Source organism: Numida meleagris, chromosome 5 (assembly GCF_002078875.1).
Source record: "Numida meleagris isolate 19003 breed g44 Domestic line chromosome 5, NumMel1.0, whole genome shotgun sequence".
NCBI lineage: Eukaryota > Metazoa > Chordata > Aves > Galliformes > Numididae > Numida > Numida meleagris.
In genome coordinates this window covers 8,981,031-8,999,925 of record NC_034413.1, presented here as the reverse complement: position 1 = coordinate 8,999,925, position 18,895 = coordinate 8,981,031, and the positions used below count along the sequence as shown (strand labels likewise).

Below are 18,895 nucleotides of genomic sequence, written 5' to 3'. Positions count from 1 at the left end.
ATGTAAATACCACGACAGAAGCTCTAGCTGTAAGACATCATTAAATTAAAGCACCCAGGAAGTAGACATTGTACTACATACTTGAAATTCTTGAATTACAAATTTCTCAGAAGCCTCTCCTTACAGGTTAGCACTTACATTACTGTGTTTTTGGGACATTGTGTTCTCCCAGTTCCTATGAAGACTGATGTGGGAAACTACAGAGCCACTTGGCCTGCTGGCCAGGAAAAGTTATCCCAAGCAAGCTGCTTAAAAGACTTTCACAGCCAGCTCTTCCTCTTCTGCTTCTAATTCTGTACTCACAGAGCTTCAAAAGCTCAAAATTAACCCTAAAAGCTCAAAATTAACCCTAAAAGCTCATTTTCTTAAAAAAAAACCTGCAGCAATATAACTACGTTAATTTAAAGATGATACAGTTATGTTTCTGCAATTCTCGGTTAAGGCATACTTACAAAATTTATGTCACGCTTATTTTATTTCTGGAGTACAAGAATGAATACGCATACAAATGAGAGCTGGCAGAGGTTGTTAGGAAGGTATGGAGAGATCAGTATTTCACTAGATTTAGAGGGCAGATAACCTTCTTTTCCTTATACTGATCCAGGAGCAATTGTTAGGTCCCTACCAAGAATAGCCTGGAAGTGACCCAAGCAGCCTTCTTTGTAAGTGAATTAATATCTTTCCCTACTACACTAATTATAATGCAGTGCAGTCAGTCACAATAATTTCATGCTGTGGTAACTGAACCCTCTAAAGCTCTCCAACCTATTGCTTTTCTGAGAGAAGTAGGGCAGAAAGAAGAATGCCTAATTAATTTGAATAATGTTCTTCTAGGTTGTTGTTACAGCATGTTAATCTTATTAAAGTCGCACTAAAAGTAAGGTATACTGTAGCAGAAAACGGACTAGTGAAATGTATATAGATTAAGTGTAATACTAGCAGATTCTGCAAATAAATCCATAAAAATTTAAAAGTGAAGGCAGCTAGTATTGCATGGTCCTCTTCCCCAGGAAACTGCAGAACAATATTTTGTGAATTAATACAGGTAGTAGGTGCAAACTAATAATGAACCACGGAATATGTAGATTTCATGATGTATGATTCATGATACTTCTTATAGTTACTAATTTGCTCAGTAACATTAAAAAACCAGTGAGACAAAGGCTGTTCAACAATAGCATAAACCATTCAATCACTAAAACTGGAGAACAGTACTCAGTTTCCTTCAATTCCAGGCATCTATAAAGCGTACAGAATTACTACGTGCTACGTAGATCACTTCAACAACTGTTTGCTAAAACAAAACAAAAAGAGAGCGAGAATTTTACACTATTTATGAACTAAAATAACCCTTAGTATCAACTTGGAGACTCTTTCACCTTATCACAATTGTGTTCAAAGACTCACACCTTCAGCAAAGCAGGGAAGTTACATGCTTTTGTCCCACTGGAATAGACTTCTGCAGATAAAGCTAATAATGACAGTTCTCAAAAAGGAAATAAAAATAAGCATGCCCTATTACTGAAACAGCAAAAAACATCAAACCTTCGAACAAAAATCTTCAAAATATTAAGCTTACTTTTAAGGAAAATGGTTGTGCAAAATCTACTCTGACACAGCCATAATTCTTCCGCAGCATTCTGAAGACTCCTCTAGCTATACCCCAAAGACTTTCATTCTTCTTAGGCTTGCCCTGGAAAACACGAGTGGTTGTTTTATTTATTTTTTTCCCCTCCATTTACAATTACAAGGCTATGTTTACAATTAAAATAGATTCATCAGACACAAGGGCAAAACCTTTGATATACATCATAATTTCAAGTAAGTCTAGAGATTACGATTTTTTCATATGAAAAATAATACACTCAAATGGTTATATGCCATGAATTGGCACTTGCAAGTATGTAACCCATTCTTCAGCAATCTCCATCAGAGAGGTTTTGTGATTCACAGCTTTACACTCTTCAACACCAACATCAAGTGCATGTGACAGAAAACTGCTAGCACATAATTTAACTGTGTAACAGATTCTCTCGCACATAAACAGAAATTCCCCAGGCAAAACAAGCTGTTCAATTGCCCTTACCAGCTGTTCACTGTTATAGTGACCCTCAATTATGCGATCGTAGGAGATTCCCACAGGTATAATTAGGACATCGGGAGTAGCATTTGAGAAGAGAGCATCCACTACCACAGATAAAAGACCTGCTCTAGGACCGGATGTCTTTCCACTTCGAGACCGCGTGCCTTCCAAGAATATTTCTAAAAACTGCTGCTGCCTCAACAATTCTTCTATATGCTGAATATGAAGAGATTGAAAAAGAAGAAAAGACATGTCTTCATACACTGCCAAATTCATGTTTGAAACATACTGTTCCTCATCAGCAATCATTTTCTCTTAAAAACCTTTATAAGACCACAAGTGAGACTTGGCATGAACACTTAAAATAATAAGCAATAATTAATGGCTGACACAAATCCAGACCAAACTGTTATTTAATTTGCATGAATATACAAGCAGTACAACGCCATTTGTTCAAGAACATCTCCAACATCAGTTGATCCATCTGAATTGCATGTCTCTTCTTCTGGCTCCTCCAGAACCTTCCAAGTCACAAATAGAGCTATTCTACTCAACTGCACAAAGAACTGCATCAACACATCATAAACGGAGACTTCCATTAAGTTAACAAAACTGATGTAGATATGCCTCGGTACAAAAGAAATCAGAGAAAAAAAGGCTTAAATCTAACATTAATTCAGAAATACTAGTTCCATTTCTTTAACAATGATTGTGTAAGTTGAAAACCTCATCCTCAAAGATACGGGGCATTCAGTTCTCTTTTACCTCATACATTCAAGTCTTGGTACAAAAATGCATTTTGTTTATGTAGAATGAACCCCTAGACAAATTCAAAGCACTAAGAAGTCTCTCTTGACTGATGGAAGTCATTCTCATCTGCCACCCAACTCAAATGCTACCTACGGACACGCAAAGACAAAAAATACATACCACATACAGCAAAGCTCTGTAGAGGAAGTCCTTACGACCATCAGGACTCTGATCCAACTTTCGACGAATGAAAAATCCTCCTAGCTTGCGGATCAGTGTGCTACAAAATAAAGAACAATTATACTCACAGGTTTCAGTCTGTAGGAAATTACTACCCACTCAGTACAAAACTCCTACCACACAACAGAAACTGAAGTTATTTTAAATGCATTAATCTTTTTGCAAATTATGAGACCACATAGATATTTCTAACAAAATAGGTTTCTCTACACTGACTCGCTCTGTTTCACTATGTTAACAGACCACTTGTCCACTGCAGTGAACCTCAGCATTGCAAGTCGAGGAGTTAGTGACCCAAAGAACAGCTTACGTGAGTAGGCCTTTATGTCTGTGTTGTGCTGCAAATACCCCTTGACTGCAGGATAACCTCAGCCAGCTGATTTTAACTGAGGAGCCTGTAGGCAACTCCCACTTCATACCAGCAATTACACCATCTGTGCGGCCTTGGGTTTTATCTAAAAGTGCACCAAAAAGTTTTCATGAGAACATCCTTTCATACTGGGATGATCATGGACCGGCACCTATTGGTGCCAAACACCCAAGATACCCCTTTCTTTCCCCGTCATGTACCAAAAAATCCAGGAGCTCCTCAGAGATCAGTATCCCCAAGCTCTTGCTCACTGGCAAAAACTACATAAAAAGCCCTCCAATGTTCTTCAGCCTTCAGCAATACAACTTAAACAGACATCAAATTGGAGTACTTTCCCACAAAATATTATGCACTCAGTACTGTCATTGCCCAATAGTTGGCTCATCAGACTTCGTAAGAAGAGTTTCACACATTACTCACACAGTAGTCTTTCCTTAGTCACCTATCAACTTTGAGACTCCTACATGAAATTATTATTCCTTATCCCACTTAGGTTATGGCAGAATTTCTCAAAAGATTATGTCATGGTCTCTCACTGAGAATGGAATAGGAAGCAAAAAGTTCTACTAAAATGCCCAATGATTCTCATATTCCCTTACATGTGGCTGTAAGATACACTGCTCAACTGGTCACCTGACAATTCCCTCACTTATGTCTTTTTCAAATAATAAGTTCCATTCAGCTTATTAACTTTACCTGAAGATGGGGATGTTGAGATTATTCCCTGCAGCAATATAGGGTGCTTTGATGTTATGGCAGAAAAGTATGAATGTAAGGAGCAGGTAATCAATGTGAGATTTATGAACAGGCAAGAAAATAAGAGGCAAATTCATCTATGGAAGGGAGAGAAGAAAAACAAGAAGACAGTTGATTAGAAACGTAGAATATTACTCCTTTTTTAAAATCCATCATTGAGATTGCTAGCATCACATTATCAGAAGTGGTGGTATTTTTCAGTTGCCAGCATTCAGTTTGTTTACTTCTGGTTTTCATTCAGCTGTTGTAATGCCAACATTTTAGTGTATTGTATTTTCACGGACTGCAGTTTTCAGTTGCGTGCTTATGAGAAACAATGACTGATAATCTCCACACGCACAGTACTGATACAATGGAGAAGTTTAAAGGGATGTGGCCAATCAGTGTCCAAGTGTTGCTACTTCTTTTCATAAGACATCAACAACAAAAATCTTCTAGTGGGGCTCTTAAAAACTGTAATCAAAAGACAAAAGAAAATACTAGCAACCATTTTTTTCTTTTTCATTTATCTAATGTACCTTTGCAAGACAAATCCTGCAAAGAAAGAATCAGTTCACTTGAGTGTAAACAAAGCAGTAGATTTAGGTGGGACTTTTAATCGATTTCAGTAAGAATGTAAAGACTGGCAACAATTTGATAGCAAGGAAGAAGACAACTTTATTGTTTTCTACTCCAAATGAAGGCAAGAGTAATTCTGAAAATCCCAAACATACCTCATAATTTAGTACTGTTTGCCTTGGCATAGAAAAAGAAATAATCCTGGATGAAGGTAATGAGATAAACAATCAGCCTTATAGTTAAAATTTGATGCTGAAGCAAAGATAAAACCAGAGCTGACACAGTATTTAAGGTTACACAATTCTATCACACAGACTTAGCAGAACTCTTCTGAGAAGAGAAAGTGCTATAAATGTAAACACCAACAGAAACGAAACTCCATCCAAAATCCGCCTTGCTAAATACTCTCCCATCCTCCTTACCTCTGTTGCTGCTTTGACCATTTCTATTTGACCTCTGTGGATCTGAATATTCCAAAAAAAGCTGTTAAACAACTTCAGTAACACCCAGCCAGTCAACCTGAAGAAAAGAACGAACAATTCAAAGACTTTCATTCATTGCTACCTTTATTTCTCATTACTTCCATGTGACTAAAGATAAAGCCACAAAATTTCATTATTTCATATTCAAACAAACTTACTGCAAAATCGAGTTGCTTAACAAAGTCTTTGCCTATCAACTAAAGCTGTGATTAGTCACTACATTTGTGTCATAATCACAGAAGGCTGCAAAGTTGCATCAATTGCAGAGGCTGTTCAAATTGCAGAGACTGCTTAACATATGGGGCGAGTTAACAGAGGTGCTACAATCAACGGCAATAACTAAGCTGGTGGATAAACACATCAGGTGACAGCACATATCTCATCTTGTGGCAAAACAGTATTTGATTTTATTAGTAAAAGCAGATATCACAGTAGAATATTATAGGTAAGTTAAGACTAAAATGTTTATAACTACAGGCTATAATATTCAATGGGTTAGCAGGAAAATGTTGGTGTAAAGCACTAGAACCAAGCCTAGCTTCAGGAAATAAAAGTTTGTATTGAATTATGAAATCAGATTTATCCCTTGAAAAAGTGGAAGGCTTCCATTGCATCGGAAAATGAAGAATATCTACCATTTTCACAAGTTAACAATTAGAAAAAGGTATTTTTATGAAAAATGTCTTATTATTTATGAATAATTATTCATTATTTATGAATAACACATTATAAGCTCTGCTGGTACTACAGAGAGAAGCTCTCTCTTCTTTTCTTCTACCTATCAACAATACTGATAAACAATTTTTATTACCTGATTAAAGCCGGTGACACATTTGCTACCATTTCCTGGAGAATTTTCCTAGCTTTTTTTTTCACTTTGTTGATAGCTTTAGGATCCGTCTGAGCAAAACTACCCGGAGCACTTGGTTCAGAAGCTTCATCTATGATGGCCTTCTGTACTCTAACATTAAGAAAGTAAAATTTGAGTCAGTCATGCAACAGGTGAGTTCAAGACAGACAACAACTACTGGGAATGAGCTACTACAGGAATAACTTGCAATCATGAAAGAAGAACCACACCAAAGAATTGTGTTCTCCAAGTTCTCTAAATTTAATTCAATACCGCTATGTTCCAATTAGAGGTGGATGATGGATGAATGCGTTCAAATTTGACCATAAACACTTCATAGGTGCCCATATAACCAATCACTGAGTTTCAGAAATGGTTAATAAGGTTAAAAATGCAAAAAGAACACTTGAAATCTCCTCTTTGTCAGTACTTCATCTTTACTGACACAACAATTTCACTTACCTCCTCAGACAGATTTTCTGTCAGCTGCAGTTTTCTACTTCTACAGTATCTTCCCCTCTGAATTCTCAGTTTCATATAAAAAAATTACATGGTATGCTTTCCCCATTTAGAACATACATATATATATATGAGCAATTATATGGACTAGTACACAATAACTGTGGCACAAGGTAGTCTGCTTTGCTTTTCAAAAGCAACACTATCCTCTTCAGATGGGACTTGAACATTAAAAATTCAGGAGTTCAGAACGTTAATGCAGATGGTGCGTACCCTCTGATAAAACTAGACACAAGGAGCAGGCATGTGGTTCAGTTTCTCTGTGTCCACGGAAAACTGATACCTTAATAGTTGCTCAGGGGCTCAACACAACATTTGAAATGCAGTATATGAGACAGAAAACAAGCTCCACAAAGTAAAGAGCAGGGGTTTCATTCTATAGTCTTTTTCCAGTTTTGCCTCACACTGCCATCGTAAGCTAGGGGACTCTGAAATGCCACTTTCCCACTCCTTCTGAAGCGCTGGTAATTTCTGATGACAGCAGTATAGCTGTAGTAATAGTCATTTACTTGAATTAGATAAACAAAAGGTTGAAGCGTTTCCACATAGCAGTTTATTTTTCTGCATACTGAGTCTGCTGTCCACCCATAAGGCATTGTTTCTTTTGAGATTTATAAAGAGATTTTGTAAAGAGATTTCATAAAGAATTATAAATCTCCGCTCCTATTATTCAAACAGAAATTGCAAGCTACAGACCTGAAGTGCTGTGCTAAAGAGATTGTATCTTCTGATATTTTAAATAGACTAGTTTTCAAAGCCTGCAGTTTCCAAATTCTGACACATTATCATATGATTTAAGTCATATAAAAAGCAGTTTATCTTGCATTAGCTTACCTACTGTTATTGAGCACATTTTCTGTCAGGTTCTTGGCAAACATTCCCTTGTGAGCATCCCTCTCTAGCACAAAAAGAACATAACAAAGTCGTCTTGCAAGCCACCCTCTGTACCTACAAAACATGAAGCATGTTTGAGCGTCACCCTCAAATAGTCCCACCTTGAAAAAAACAAACAAAAAAAAGAACTTTAAAAATGCCTAAAAAAATACAACTTAAGAAGCAAAAGTAAGTGAAGTTCTTTGAAGATCTACTTAAAAACGTCTGTATTCTCTGTATCTTAAATCCAGGCCAGTTGAGCATTTGGTATTGTGCAATACTCATTCATTACCTTGCACATGTGGAAATATTTGAAGCTTGCTTGCACTTTATTGCTGAAAGATCTCCATGAACATAGAACATAAAATTGTGAGAAGCTGTTAATTCTAGAAAGAAAGAAGCAGGCTGCTGAGGCCAGGTACAAAATCTGGGGCCTGATTCACAGTGCCTGGGCTTTTCTATCATCTGTCTCTGCCAAGTGACACAGAAAGCCACTGAGGACACAGCAGAATGGCAACACAGGATACGTGGCACTGCATAAAGCGTACAAAACTACTGAAGCATTCAAAGCCTATCCTTTTTTCCCCACTTGTCTTCACAAAAGCTCTGTTCTTAGGACTGGCAGTGCAATGTACTGCGCTGCTCCAGTGGGTGCCCCAAGCATCAACATAGACAGAAACACTCAAGGAAACACTACCATGCCACCAAGGTATCACCTGGCTGCAGTCACCTCAGCTACTAATACTGGCAGTTAAATGTCCCTACCACCTCTCAGTGCACTTACACATGTTGCAAACAGCTAGAAAAGATTAGAAGAAACCTGCATGTTGCAAAATGTCCAACGGCCTGAGCATGCATGCCACTCCTGCTGTAACCAAGATGAGTGCATGTGCACAAGCAATTGATACCATCACAGAACAGTTATACAAATATTCATACTGTCTCAAAGGACAAAGAATTTTGCTAACCACATTGTCAGGGAAGTAGACTGATGACATTGTTCTAATTGCTCTTCCATCTTCCCGTTCCCACCTGAGTTTGACAGCTTTATAAATTTTTCTAAAACGTAAAGGCAAAGAGACGTGCTTCTCTCTGACTGAAGTTTTGGTAACTAAGAACAAATTGCAGCAGCATGCAACTATTGGAGGGATCTGTCAAGACATAAAGGCTCCTATACTCATTTCAAAGCTTAGACGCAATGTAGAATAATTAGAAAACCAGTTTTCTAATCATCTGTAACAACAGGAGAAAAATCTCAGAGCAGATCCCAACAAGATATATTACTTTGATCAGAACCTTGTTCCAAATTACAGAACTGATACATGCACATCTCAGAAAAAAGATGTTGATGTCATCTCAATAAGCTTCCTAAGACCAAGAAACTGCTACTATGTAACCCCAAGGGACCTCAGAACTTCATTAAAATCATTGATTTTCAGACTAATGACATTCTGAGCTAGAGGCATTATATTTCAGAAAAATTCATTAACTCACATTTTCTTGCCTTTACATTTCTAACTTAACAAACTCTGAGTACTCATAACCATTCAAGGATGAGACTTTGGAAATCAATTTTAAGAAAGTTAAACCCTATTTCAGCTATTTTTCTGTATTCTAAACTACGAACAACTCTTAAAAAAAATAATTCAAAACTGAAGAAAGAACGGTCTCAAACATTAGCTTCCTCCCTCTCAAGCACAGCACAATACTGCCTTTCTTTCACTCAGACACTTGGGCTCATTTCTTTCAGGCTGCTGGCCTCTCTTTGTTTGCTCTGACTCTACAACAAACACTGCAGAATCTGCTTATGCTAATGATTAGTGTAAAAACTGCAGCAAGCATTATTAACTTTCCAAAGAACAACATTAAGATTTTTGTGTAGTTCCAGCAACTTCATCCAAGGACACAAGACATATTTCAAATAGCACAAACATACAAAATCTTCTTTAGGTCATATGCACCATCTTTCAGAAGATGCACTCTGCCACAGTTCAGCGAACCATTTTCAGATTTAACCATCATTAGCAATAATAGTCAAAGCCTAAATTGTGAGCCAGATTTGCTCATTATATTAACATGCAGCCTGAAGTCATTCCTCAGTGTGGGAACCAAAAAAAGCTCCTCTCAGCATTATGCTACAGATGCTGCACTGAAGGAGAAAAGGGTTGTACATCCCCTGCCTTTTGTGAAATAGGTATGACCTTTACACTCTTTGCCTATAACCCCAAAGGACTTTGTTCAAATGCACACAGACGGATTTTACAAGTATAGACCTTTCCTGAAGCCATCAGCAATTCCTGCATTTCAGAACAACGTATATTCACTCAGTCTGGACTAACCCAGAGACTTCCTTGCCATAAGATCAGAACACACTGAATTTCAATAGTAAAAGAAAGACTTGTTACCTTACCTGGTGTGTGTTTCATTGATATATATGACGTTACGTAGACCCAAAGAAGGAATACTAGCATTGAAGAAGTTATCCTGAAAAACCAAGGAAAAGAAGATTGGATGACTATCTCCCTTTGTAAGAATGGTTGTGCCTTCACGTTCCTAATAATGATATATAAGATAACGCAATGTTTTTCACCTTCATTATAAACAAAAGTCAAAGCAGAGAAGCGCTGAACATGCTTGCAAAATATACACAAAGTGTTTTGAAATGGAAATAAAAATCCAGAAAGCCACCATTCCCAGTTCCAGTACTTTCAATGTAGACCCTAGGCTTTACTGCATACAGAAAAAAGAAATGTGTTTTGGTTGTGTTCGAGCGATAATTTTTTACTAGTTTCTAATGTAATACAAATCAGGGCTTGTTATAATACAGAACTCTCGTTTGAGCCAGAAATTCATTAATTCCCATTAGAAGGACCACGAGCCTTTTGACACACAGCCTGAGACATCCAGTTTGACAGGCATCACGTAACAGCTGCCCAAGGGTGAGGATATCCACGCTTACATGGCAAATCACCTTCACGCTCCTGCTCTGCCTGAACAACAAACTCAATCCACACAAGGACTCCACATGCCAGACTATCAGCTGTTCTGGGATGAGTATGGGAACAGTTCCACTTCGGATAAACAAACATTCCCTGGCAGGCAGACCTGAACGTTCATCTTCCAAGTAAGAATCTTGTCCAAAAGATTAGTTTCCTTCTGCCCAAATAATGTTTAATTATAAAACTGATACACTGCCAAGAGGAAATAGATAAAACCACTGCAAACATGCATTTCAAGAAAGGCAAAAACAGGACAATAAAGGAGAAAGATGGTCACCAGTAACAGACTAGTGATGGATCACCCTCACTACCAATTTTGCAGTGGAAGCCAGGTCAGTCTTATTTGTTTGTATTTTGTTTAGAAAACACCATTTGCCACACACTGAAATATGAGTGTTCTACGTCATTTGCAAATCAGTTAGACATTGCACACTACAATGGGAGCAAATGCTCTTCAGCTCCATCTTAAAGCACAGCTGCGTAGGGCATAAAGTCAACAAATTGTAACTTTAGGCACTTTAAATTAATACCAATTTCTTATAACACACACTTGTAATGTTGTGCGACCCTTAAAGTTAGATTAAACATTCAGGTAAAAAAAGTGCAAAGACTTGTTCTTAGTCTCCCACAAAAATAAGCAACAAATCTGAGGGAGTAACAGCAAATGTGAGTCCATTCCAGTGCTCTACCCATTAGGTTCCAAACTTGCTCTGTGAAATTCACCCTCCAGGTGCAATGTCACACTTCAGCTTTTCCTTGTTTAGCTCTGCCCTGATCCCCTGTCAGGCAGAAGATGTTCTTCTGTGAGACAAAGCGAGCTCACACCATTGCTCCCTGTAGCACCAGGGAGAAGCTCAGCTGCTACACCACCCCCTATCCATCCCCACTGAACACCATCCCACACCTCTTAACTTACACTGCTTGTAGCACTAATGAATAGCAGACTCTTCAGTGAGACAATTTCATTTAGGTAAGACAGAAAACGAGGACAGCCAGACTAAATAAATAAACACACAATGTCAATTTCTGCCGAGTTAGTAAAAAATCATCAGCCACAAAACAGCAGGAAGAATATACGAGGGAAAAGTCAGACTTGCCACTTAAAGCACCAGCAAGGTGTTAGTCTGGCCCACTAAGGAATTCCCTTTCTGAAGGGAATTAACTAAACATGCAGCTTGGAAAGAAAGTGAAACATCTGGAGTCTAATGAGAGGGTCTGGTTTGTTACTGTCTGCAGCAAGAATGGCAGCTTCTTCTTGTGGCAGAGGGCAATAAAGGGCTAAATTAGATCACATCCCTTTCCTAAGTGAGATCTCAGGATAGGTAATTTCTTATTAAATAGGTGAAATACATGAAAGATTTCTCTTCTTAAAGTGGAATTCTCAAGAGGAATAGCCTAATTACTAAATGTATAAAGGCCTAAGCTAAAGATTACTACACAGTTTTTTTACAAGTCAAAACACTTATGTGTCTGTTCAAAGCAGCCCCAGTTTGTCCAATTGCTTGTCTTGCTGACCATCTCATACACACCCTTCACAGCAGATTTGGATTTCTATCCCACATTTGTTTATCACTGTAGCAGTTTTCTATTTGGCATTGTAATATAGTGGAATAACAACTTTTCCTTGGTCAAAGGAAAAGCCAAATTTTCATTTCCGTCCAGCCAATTATGAAGCTCAGCGCAGGCGTAGCTGCAATTTAAAGCCTGCGGTGTACATACAGTCAAATTAGGTGATGAACTGGTTGCAAACTACATTATGCCACTTATCATTTTACACTTTCAACTTAAGAAAGCCTCCCCAAAGCAGTTCAGTAAAGTTCACACTTTAAATCAGCTGCTGCAATGCCCCTAGTGCCACCACCTTGATGCTGTTCCCAGCAGACCAATATTCCCACTATTGTAACCAGCTTGTGTTGCCAGGATGGGCAGACAAGCCAGCCAAAAAGTACTTGGGTGCAGAAAACCAAGGTATTTTCTCAAGCACAGGATTGATCTCTTCAGTTTTGAAGGGCAGTACACTGCTTATTTTCAAAACGTTATCTATTGTCTCCATAGAAAATGAAGTGTACCAAAATTAAACCATAACACTTCCATAAGCACCAAATGCCCATTACTAATCCAGTCTAGCAGATACATTTTTTTCCATATAATTTCTATTTCCAAAGAGATGCAGTGTTTTGGACAAGGAGTAACCGTACTGAAGAGACAAAGCATCACAACATATCTGTGACATCCATTACACCCATAGCAAAGAAAATATAACCACAAGCAAAGTAGAAAAACTACACTCCTTTACAAAGCAAGAACATTCCGACCTTAATTCTGAAGGTAAGAAATTACATTACACTTTAACTATGCATTATTGTCAAACATAATCCAGCTCGTAATCTCCTTACCCGGCTCTGGGGAGTGCATACGTAGCAACATCGCCCTACAAATGGCCTTTTTCTGCTCAGAGTCTCCTTCCATTTTAAAGTGGCAGACCGGAAGAGGGTAGGCCTAGAGTTACACTCTCCCTGCAGAACAAAAGAAGACCATGTAAATATCCAGCAGTGTATAAACAAACACTGGGTATTTGAAAACTTTTGATTAGCGGAGCTGCCAGACACATGCATACAAAACTACCCCCCAAAAAATTATCTGAAACTAATACTTATTCTTCCGAGATTTTTCCTAAAATATATTCTATCATCACCAAATGATGTGATTTTAAAAAAATAAAAGCAAAACTGTTGTGCTGTACTTAGATATCTTAAGCACTACAGCATTTGTTTACTTAAAAAATTCATGTGTCAGCAATAACTCTAGTAAGAAACAAAGAAAACTGACAGCTGAGAAAAGGGAAAGAAACTAACAGTAAATTACACACTTAATAAGGTAAAGGTGCTTGTAATATGAGCAATCTACTTCAAGCTTTTAGTGCGCAACATCCTGTAGAACTGCAATTTGAATATACACCAAACACAAACCCTCCTGACTCTATAGGCTCTTCTGCAGCAGTTCTATTGAAAGCAACGTGGAAAAGGTACCACTGGGCCATTGCTAGGAGAAGATTATAGAACTATAAATTCAAAAGTAACCACTTTACGGAACACATTCTGTTTGTTAGGACATAATGAAAATATACTTAACTACAAGTTTTACAAAGGCTGTTCCCATTAAAGACTACTTAATTATCACTTGCTTGAGCATCAAGATCACTGGACTCAGATTTTCTAAATAAAATATCGTAAAGTTTTTAACAAAAAGGGAAGCCACAGAAACAAACCAAAATAAAAAGACATCCAAACAAAAAAACACCAGAAATACATTCAAAACTGCACATTCTAGTGGAAGGCAAGTATGGTAGAACCAGTACCATAATCCAGCACGTGGCCTAGAAACACAAATACAGATCATCACCTATCCAGCTAGAAAGCCAGCCCAACTGAGAGACAACCAGAAAGTCAAAAGCAACACTGAAGATGACTGAGAACAAAAATAGGCATACATGCCATTTGGAAAGCTGTATGAATTTGAAATTATTCCAAGGTTAACTCTCCTATCTGAAATAAATAAGCATCAAGACACAATGTCCCACCCAGACTCTTCTCTACCACCCTCAGTAACTCTAACTCCCTGTCTCCATTATTGTAACAGAAATGTCTTCCTTCTGATGCTTCCAAGCTTGTTCAAACTTAGCACTTCGTGACAACACCTCCATACTATTGTTTTTGCTTGCCTGACTTTATCCCTCTCTCACAGACCTCTCAGTTACTGCCACTAATCACAGAATCATAGAATGGCTTGGGTTGGAAGGGACCCCAAGGATCATCAAGTTCCAACCCCCTGCTGCAGGCAGGGCTGCCAAACTCCAGATCTGGTACTAGACCAGGTTGCCCAGGGTCCCATCTTACCTGGTCTTGAACACCTCCAGGGAAGGAGCATCCACAGCCTGTTCCAGCACATCACCACTCTCTCTGTAAAGAAATTCCCCCTGACATCCAATCTAAACCTTCCTTCCTTGAGCTTAAAGCACTTGCTGTTCCACACCTACCCAGATACAAAATCCAGCCACTGAGACGTCTGCCCTTTCCCTCAACTCTGACCATGTCTTCAACCCTTCTTCCTTCTTCTTCAAACTCCTTCTCTCCAGAGTAGCGCGAATTCCTCCTGACTTATGCTTCTAAACTGATGAGCAGCACACTCATCCCCATGTGGCTTCTTGCTGCAGCTGGCACTCTCTGCTCACCCCCCACTTAGTCTCCTACAAATCCCAAGACTCACTGAACAGAGGACAGGGACTTTTAATAGGTTCCTTATTTATATCCATCAAGTTTTCTCTGCTTGCTGTACTGCATGATTAGCTCCAACTATAAAAGTTACATCACCCTTCATCTTTAGTCTCATGGTCCTTATCCCTCATGCATTTCAAACAAGTATATCCAGCTCTCTGTTTGACTTTCTGTTTTACCTCAGTCTGCTACAAAATGTAATTCTGCACGTTTACAACTATATAAAAACATTAATAATATCACAACAGGACACTATAAGACTACAAATTGGGCTTGATATTTAGATTTTCTCTTCCAAGCCATGTCAGTCTTTGGAGCGGCTTTGGACTGCTGGTTCTTCCTTACGTCTCAAAGTTCAATTAAAACCAAAAACTGTATAATGCATGAGAGGTGATATCTTCATTCTTCAAAATGAAAAAAAAAAATCTGCCTTCAACTTGAATTAAAAAAAAAAAACATAAGATGAGCAGCTACATTCATAATTTTTACTTACCCATTCCTCATTGGAATGCTTACATCTACTGACACTGCACTCTGCTGAGGTGGACAAATAAGAAACGTCTATTGTTCCAAGGGACAAAGCGGTTTCATCCATGACACACGAGTTAACTGAAGATCAGACACTACAAAACAACAGATAGGTATTTATATAAATACGCATACACAAAAATATCAATATTTACATAAATATAGATGCATAAAAACATAATTTCAGTGATGGGTATTTAACAATAAACTAGCTAACAGCTATTTCTGCACTTTTCAGTAAAAGTTGATACTGAAGAAGTTTCTTTAGAGTCAGCCTGGCCAAGGCACACCGATCAGCTACCGGCTGTTTTTCTTGCCCTGCTGTTACTCCCAGTGCAGATCAATGCAGTCCCTTTATGCTTTCCCACTGCTCCTCACTGCACGGTTTAAACCGGCCGCAAGGTTACACATTTCAGTCACCTTCAAAAGTTTACCATTCTCTTACACTATGTAACCTCATTCTTTCATCATTTGCTTCCAGAAGACACCTACTACCTATACCAAAATTCATTTATGTTCTCTCCTAGTCCCATCTCACAGTGTATTTTATGTGCATGGCCTAGCTGCAGTCAAACCAGTTTGCAGGCTCCTCAGATGAAGGAGTACTCCATACATAAGCACACCTCCACTTCTCAGCACGCTGATGCCGTAAGTGACATTACACACCCACCGGATTGAAAAACACTTCAGAAGTCTAAACTAACACAATTATTTTAAAATAGAAGTTTTATCATCCATAGAGTAAGCACGGTACATAATTCTCCCTCACCAAACCAAAAAAAAGGCAGGCCAAACAGAGCAACTTAGCACACTGTGCTGCCTATCCGCAAGAGACTACACATCGCACTGTTCCGTTGAGAGGTGTCACTGAAAAAGGAATCCCAGCGTTTTCATCCATAAGAAGTGTCAGGCAGCAGTTCTGCCTGCTGCACCCGCCCCTGCAGCGATCCTTGTATCACAGCCAAACTACACAGCAACCCGGAGTGAGATGTTCCCCTTCTGCAGGAGCAAGGCCCAAGAATTCAGCCCAGCACTGCCTCCCTGAGCTCCTTCCCACGCAGGCACAATCCTCTCCCATCCCACCTCCCATACAGAGCTCTCCACACAACCACAGCCCCGCACGTGTATCGTTACAACCCATGTGGGTAAGGATCCTCTTTCTCTCTGCTGGCTCTTTAGTTTCATTTGCCTCTTTCTTCACGCTACTGCTCAGGCAAATCAATACCTAAAGTACACAATAAATAGAAAAAAAGGGCTCGCGAACACCTGAACAGCGACAACGAAACACGTCCTCAAATTATGCTCAAGGTGACCTTGGCTGCACCTGCACGGCCAACAAACGAATTCGAAGCAAATACACGATTATAAAAGCCAGTCCGAGCGGCAGCAGCTCCATACGTACCTCCGACAAAATCCGCCCTTCCCAGCGCCCGCTCCGCTCCGCTCACGCCGCCCCCCGGCTGCAGCCCGCCATCTGCGCGCGGCGCTCCCCAGACCTGCTATCAATAACACAGGGCGCTGAGCGCGGCAGAGCCTGCGGACACCGGCACAAGGGGCCGGCCCAGAGCTGCGGGCAGGACAAGGCCGAACTCTCACACCGCCGCCCGGCCTCCCCGCGCGGCCCGGCAGCCGTAGCTCCCCGCGTTCCCGCACCGCGCCAGCCGGTCCTCCTCAGCGCAGCCCGCGCTCACTCTCCCGGCACCACGCTCCGCGCCGGCTCTGCCGCCGGCCCGCCCCCTGCTGCCCGCCTCCGCCCTGCCCTGCAGTGCCCCGCCGCCGGGGGCAGCACCGCCGGAGCATTCACGCTCCATCCGCGGCCCCGCTGCCCTCTTGGAGGCGCCGGGCCTGACGCGACTTCCTGAGCGCCCGCCGCCATGGTGCGCGGTGCGCCATGCTGAGCCGCTCCCGGCAGCACCGCGCTGCCGCCCCCCCGCTCCTTCCGCACTGCGCACCGAGCCTTGTCTCTCGAATCAGAACTGCTGGAAATGAAACCTTTTAAAACAAAAATACGTAAAATCGTGTTCGTAGTGGTGTACAGCAGCTCGGAGCTGGTGAAATTAGAACAGTTGCAGAAAATTCGGGATGCGTATCGATCCGCCTCCCTGGCCTTGCGGCACTGCCAGTTTGCCTTCCACTGAATACTAAAGTAAATGTTGATTGAGATTGCTGCATGCAAACAAACATGGGATCATCGTATGTTTTGGCTTTGGTGCTGCTGGGCTATTTAAAGGCAGTGTCGCTGGGGCGTAGTTTGAGCTATGTGCCTATAGAAAGGCTGCTGTCTGTGCTGTCACTTCATATAGAGCAGTACAGGTATAAAGTAACACATCATATATCCCATTTACTTTATTCTTTTATTAACCCAGGGAGGTATTCTCCTCTTTGAGGAGACCTCATTGCAGCCTTCCAGTGTTTAAGAAGGGATTATAAAAAGGAGGAGAATCAACTTTTTACAAGGGTAAACAGTGATAGGACAAGGGAGAATGGTTTTAAGCTCGAGGAGGGAAGGTTTAGATTGGATGATGGGGAAGTTCTTTATAGAGAGAGTGGTGATGTGCTGGAACAGGCTGCCCAGAGAGGCTGTGGATGCTCCGTCCCTGGAGGTGTTCAAGACCAGGTTAGATGGGACCCTGGGCAACCTGGGTCTGCCAGAGGTTGGTGGTTGGTGGCCCTGCCTGCAGCAGGGGGGGTGTGGAACTTGATGATCCTAGGGGTCCCTTCCAACCCAAGCCATTCTATGATTCTATGATTCTATATGCCATTTTGACCTTACTACAAATAAGAACTACCCATGCTTGCCACACTGAAATTGCATGAAACTTGACAGAGACCCAAACTACATGCGTTAGTGAGCTGCCCCATTTCCCATTTTCCTGTTTCTCCTGTATCCAGGAGAATATTTACTATTCTTTCCAAAACAAAAGAGCTGATGCTTTCCTGAGGGTATTCTGCAGCTTATGGGCCAGAAAAGATTTAGGACCTCTTTAGCAAGCAAAGTTGTTCTGTTTGTTGTAAGGCAGGCTTTGGAATTTACAACATCTGCTTTTCACATCACACCACTATAATAATGTGATCTAGTGAAACACACAACTCGTGTAAGAAGTTTGTATTTCTGCCTAATAGATAATAGAGAGCAGTGCTTGTGAACAGTGTACAGAAAAGCACTGTTTCTTAAGATCTTGTATTTCGTATAGAGGAAGGACGGTCCCTGGTTGTATTTCTTACAGCACATTCACATTCTGAAGTTTTCTCCCAGTTTTCTCATCATCTGGGCCAAGAATTCCAGATCTGATTAGTGTCTGTGTCAGTTCTCACGAGGGAGAGTCAGTTCAAACAGTGCCAAACACCCACTTCCGAGCTTTGGTCTTCCAAAGCATCACAGGCTGCGTCTTATGGCCACTTGTGAATTGCCAGCCCCTAGATGACTAGCCTCGTAAGAAAGCATTTGACTTCACACCAACTTCTTATGAGCTACTTTAGCAGAAATCAGTGAGAAAAAGAGGGCAGATTCTGCTTTCTGTTGTGTCTGTGGAAGCTAAATGGATTTGCAACTGCTTTGCGGCCTGCACTGAGTCCTGCAGGGAGTTTGTCCTTACCGGGAAAAGCACACATT

General features: G+C 40.4%; 1 protein-coding gene across 4 annotated transcripts in view; it reads right to left on the bottom strand.

Moving 5' to 3' along the window:
- The window catches only part of GPAM (glycerol-3-phosphate acyltransferase, mitochondrial), a 31,430-nt gene extending 14,280 nt beyond the window's left edge, over positions 1-17,150 (bottom strand). The window contains exons 1-11 of one of the 4 annotated variants that reach the window (XM_021399464.1): positions 16,685-17,150; positions 15,248-15,377; positions 12,877-12,996; positions 9,892-9,965; positions 7,443-7,556; positions 6,051-6,200; positions 5,180-5,276; positions 4,140-4,276; positions 3,014-3,113; positions 2,087-2,299; positions 1,580-1,693 (exon numbers count right to left, since the gene is read on the bottom strand). In XM_021399464.1, coding sequence (XP_021255139.1) covers positions 1,580-1,693; positions 2,087-2,299; positions 3,014-3,113; positions 4,140-4,276; positions 5,180-5,276; positions 6,051-6,200; positions 7,443-7,556; positions 9,892-9,965; positions 12,877-12,996; positions 15,248-15,349 — 1,221 coding nt within the window. In that variant the 5' untranslated portion in view covers positions 15,350-15,377; positions 16,685-17,150. Of the gene's footprint in view, positions 1-1,579; positions 1,694-2,086; positions 2,300-3,013; positions 3,114-4,139; positions 4,277-5,179; positions 5,277-6,050; positions 6,201-7,442; positions 7,557-9,891; positions 9,966-12,876; positions 12,997-13,838; positions 13,911-15,247; positions 15,378-16,051; positions 16,357-16,684 lie in introns of those variants that run through there. The other 3 variants (XM_021399462.1, XM_021399463.1, XM_021399465.1) reach the window with 3 other exon arrangements.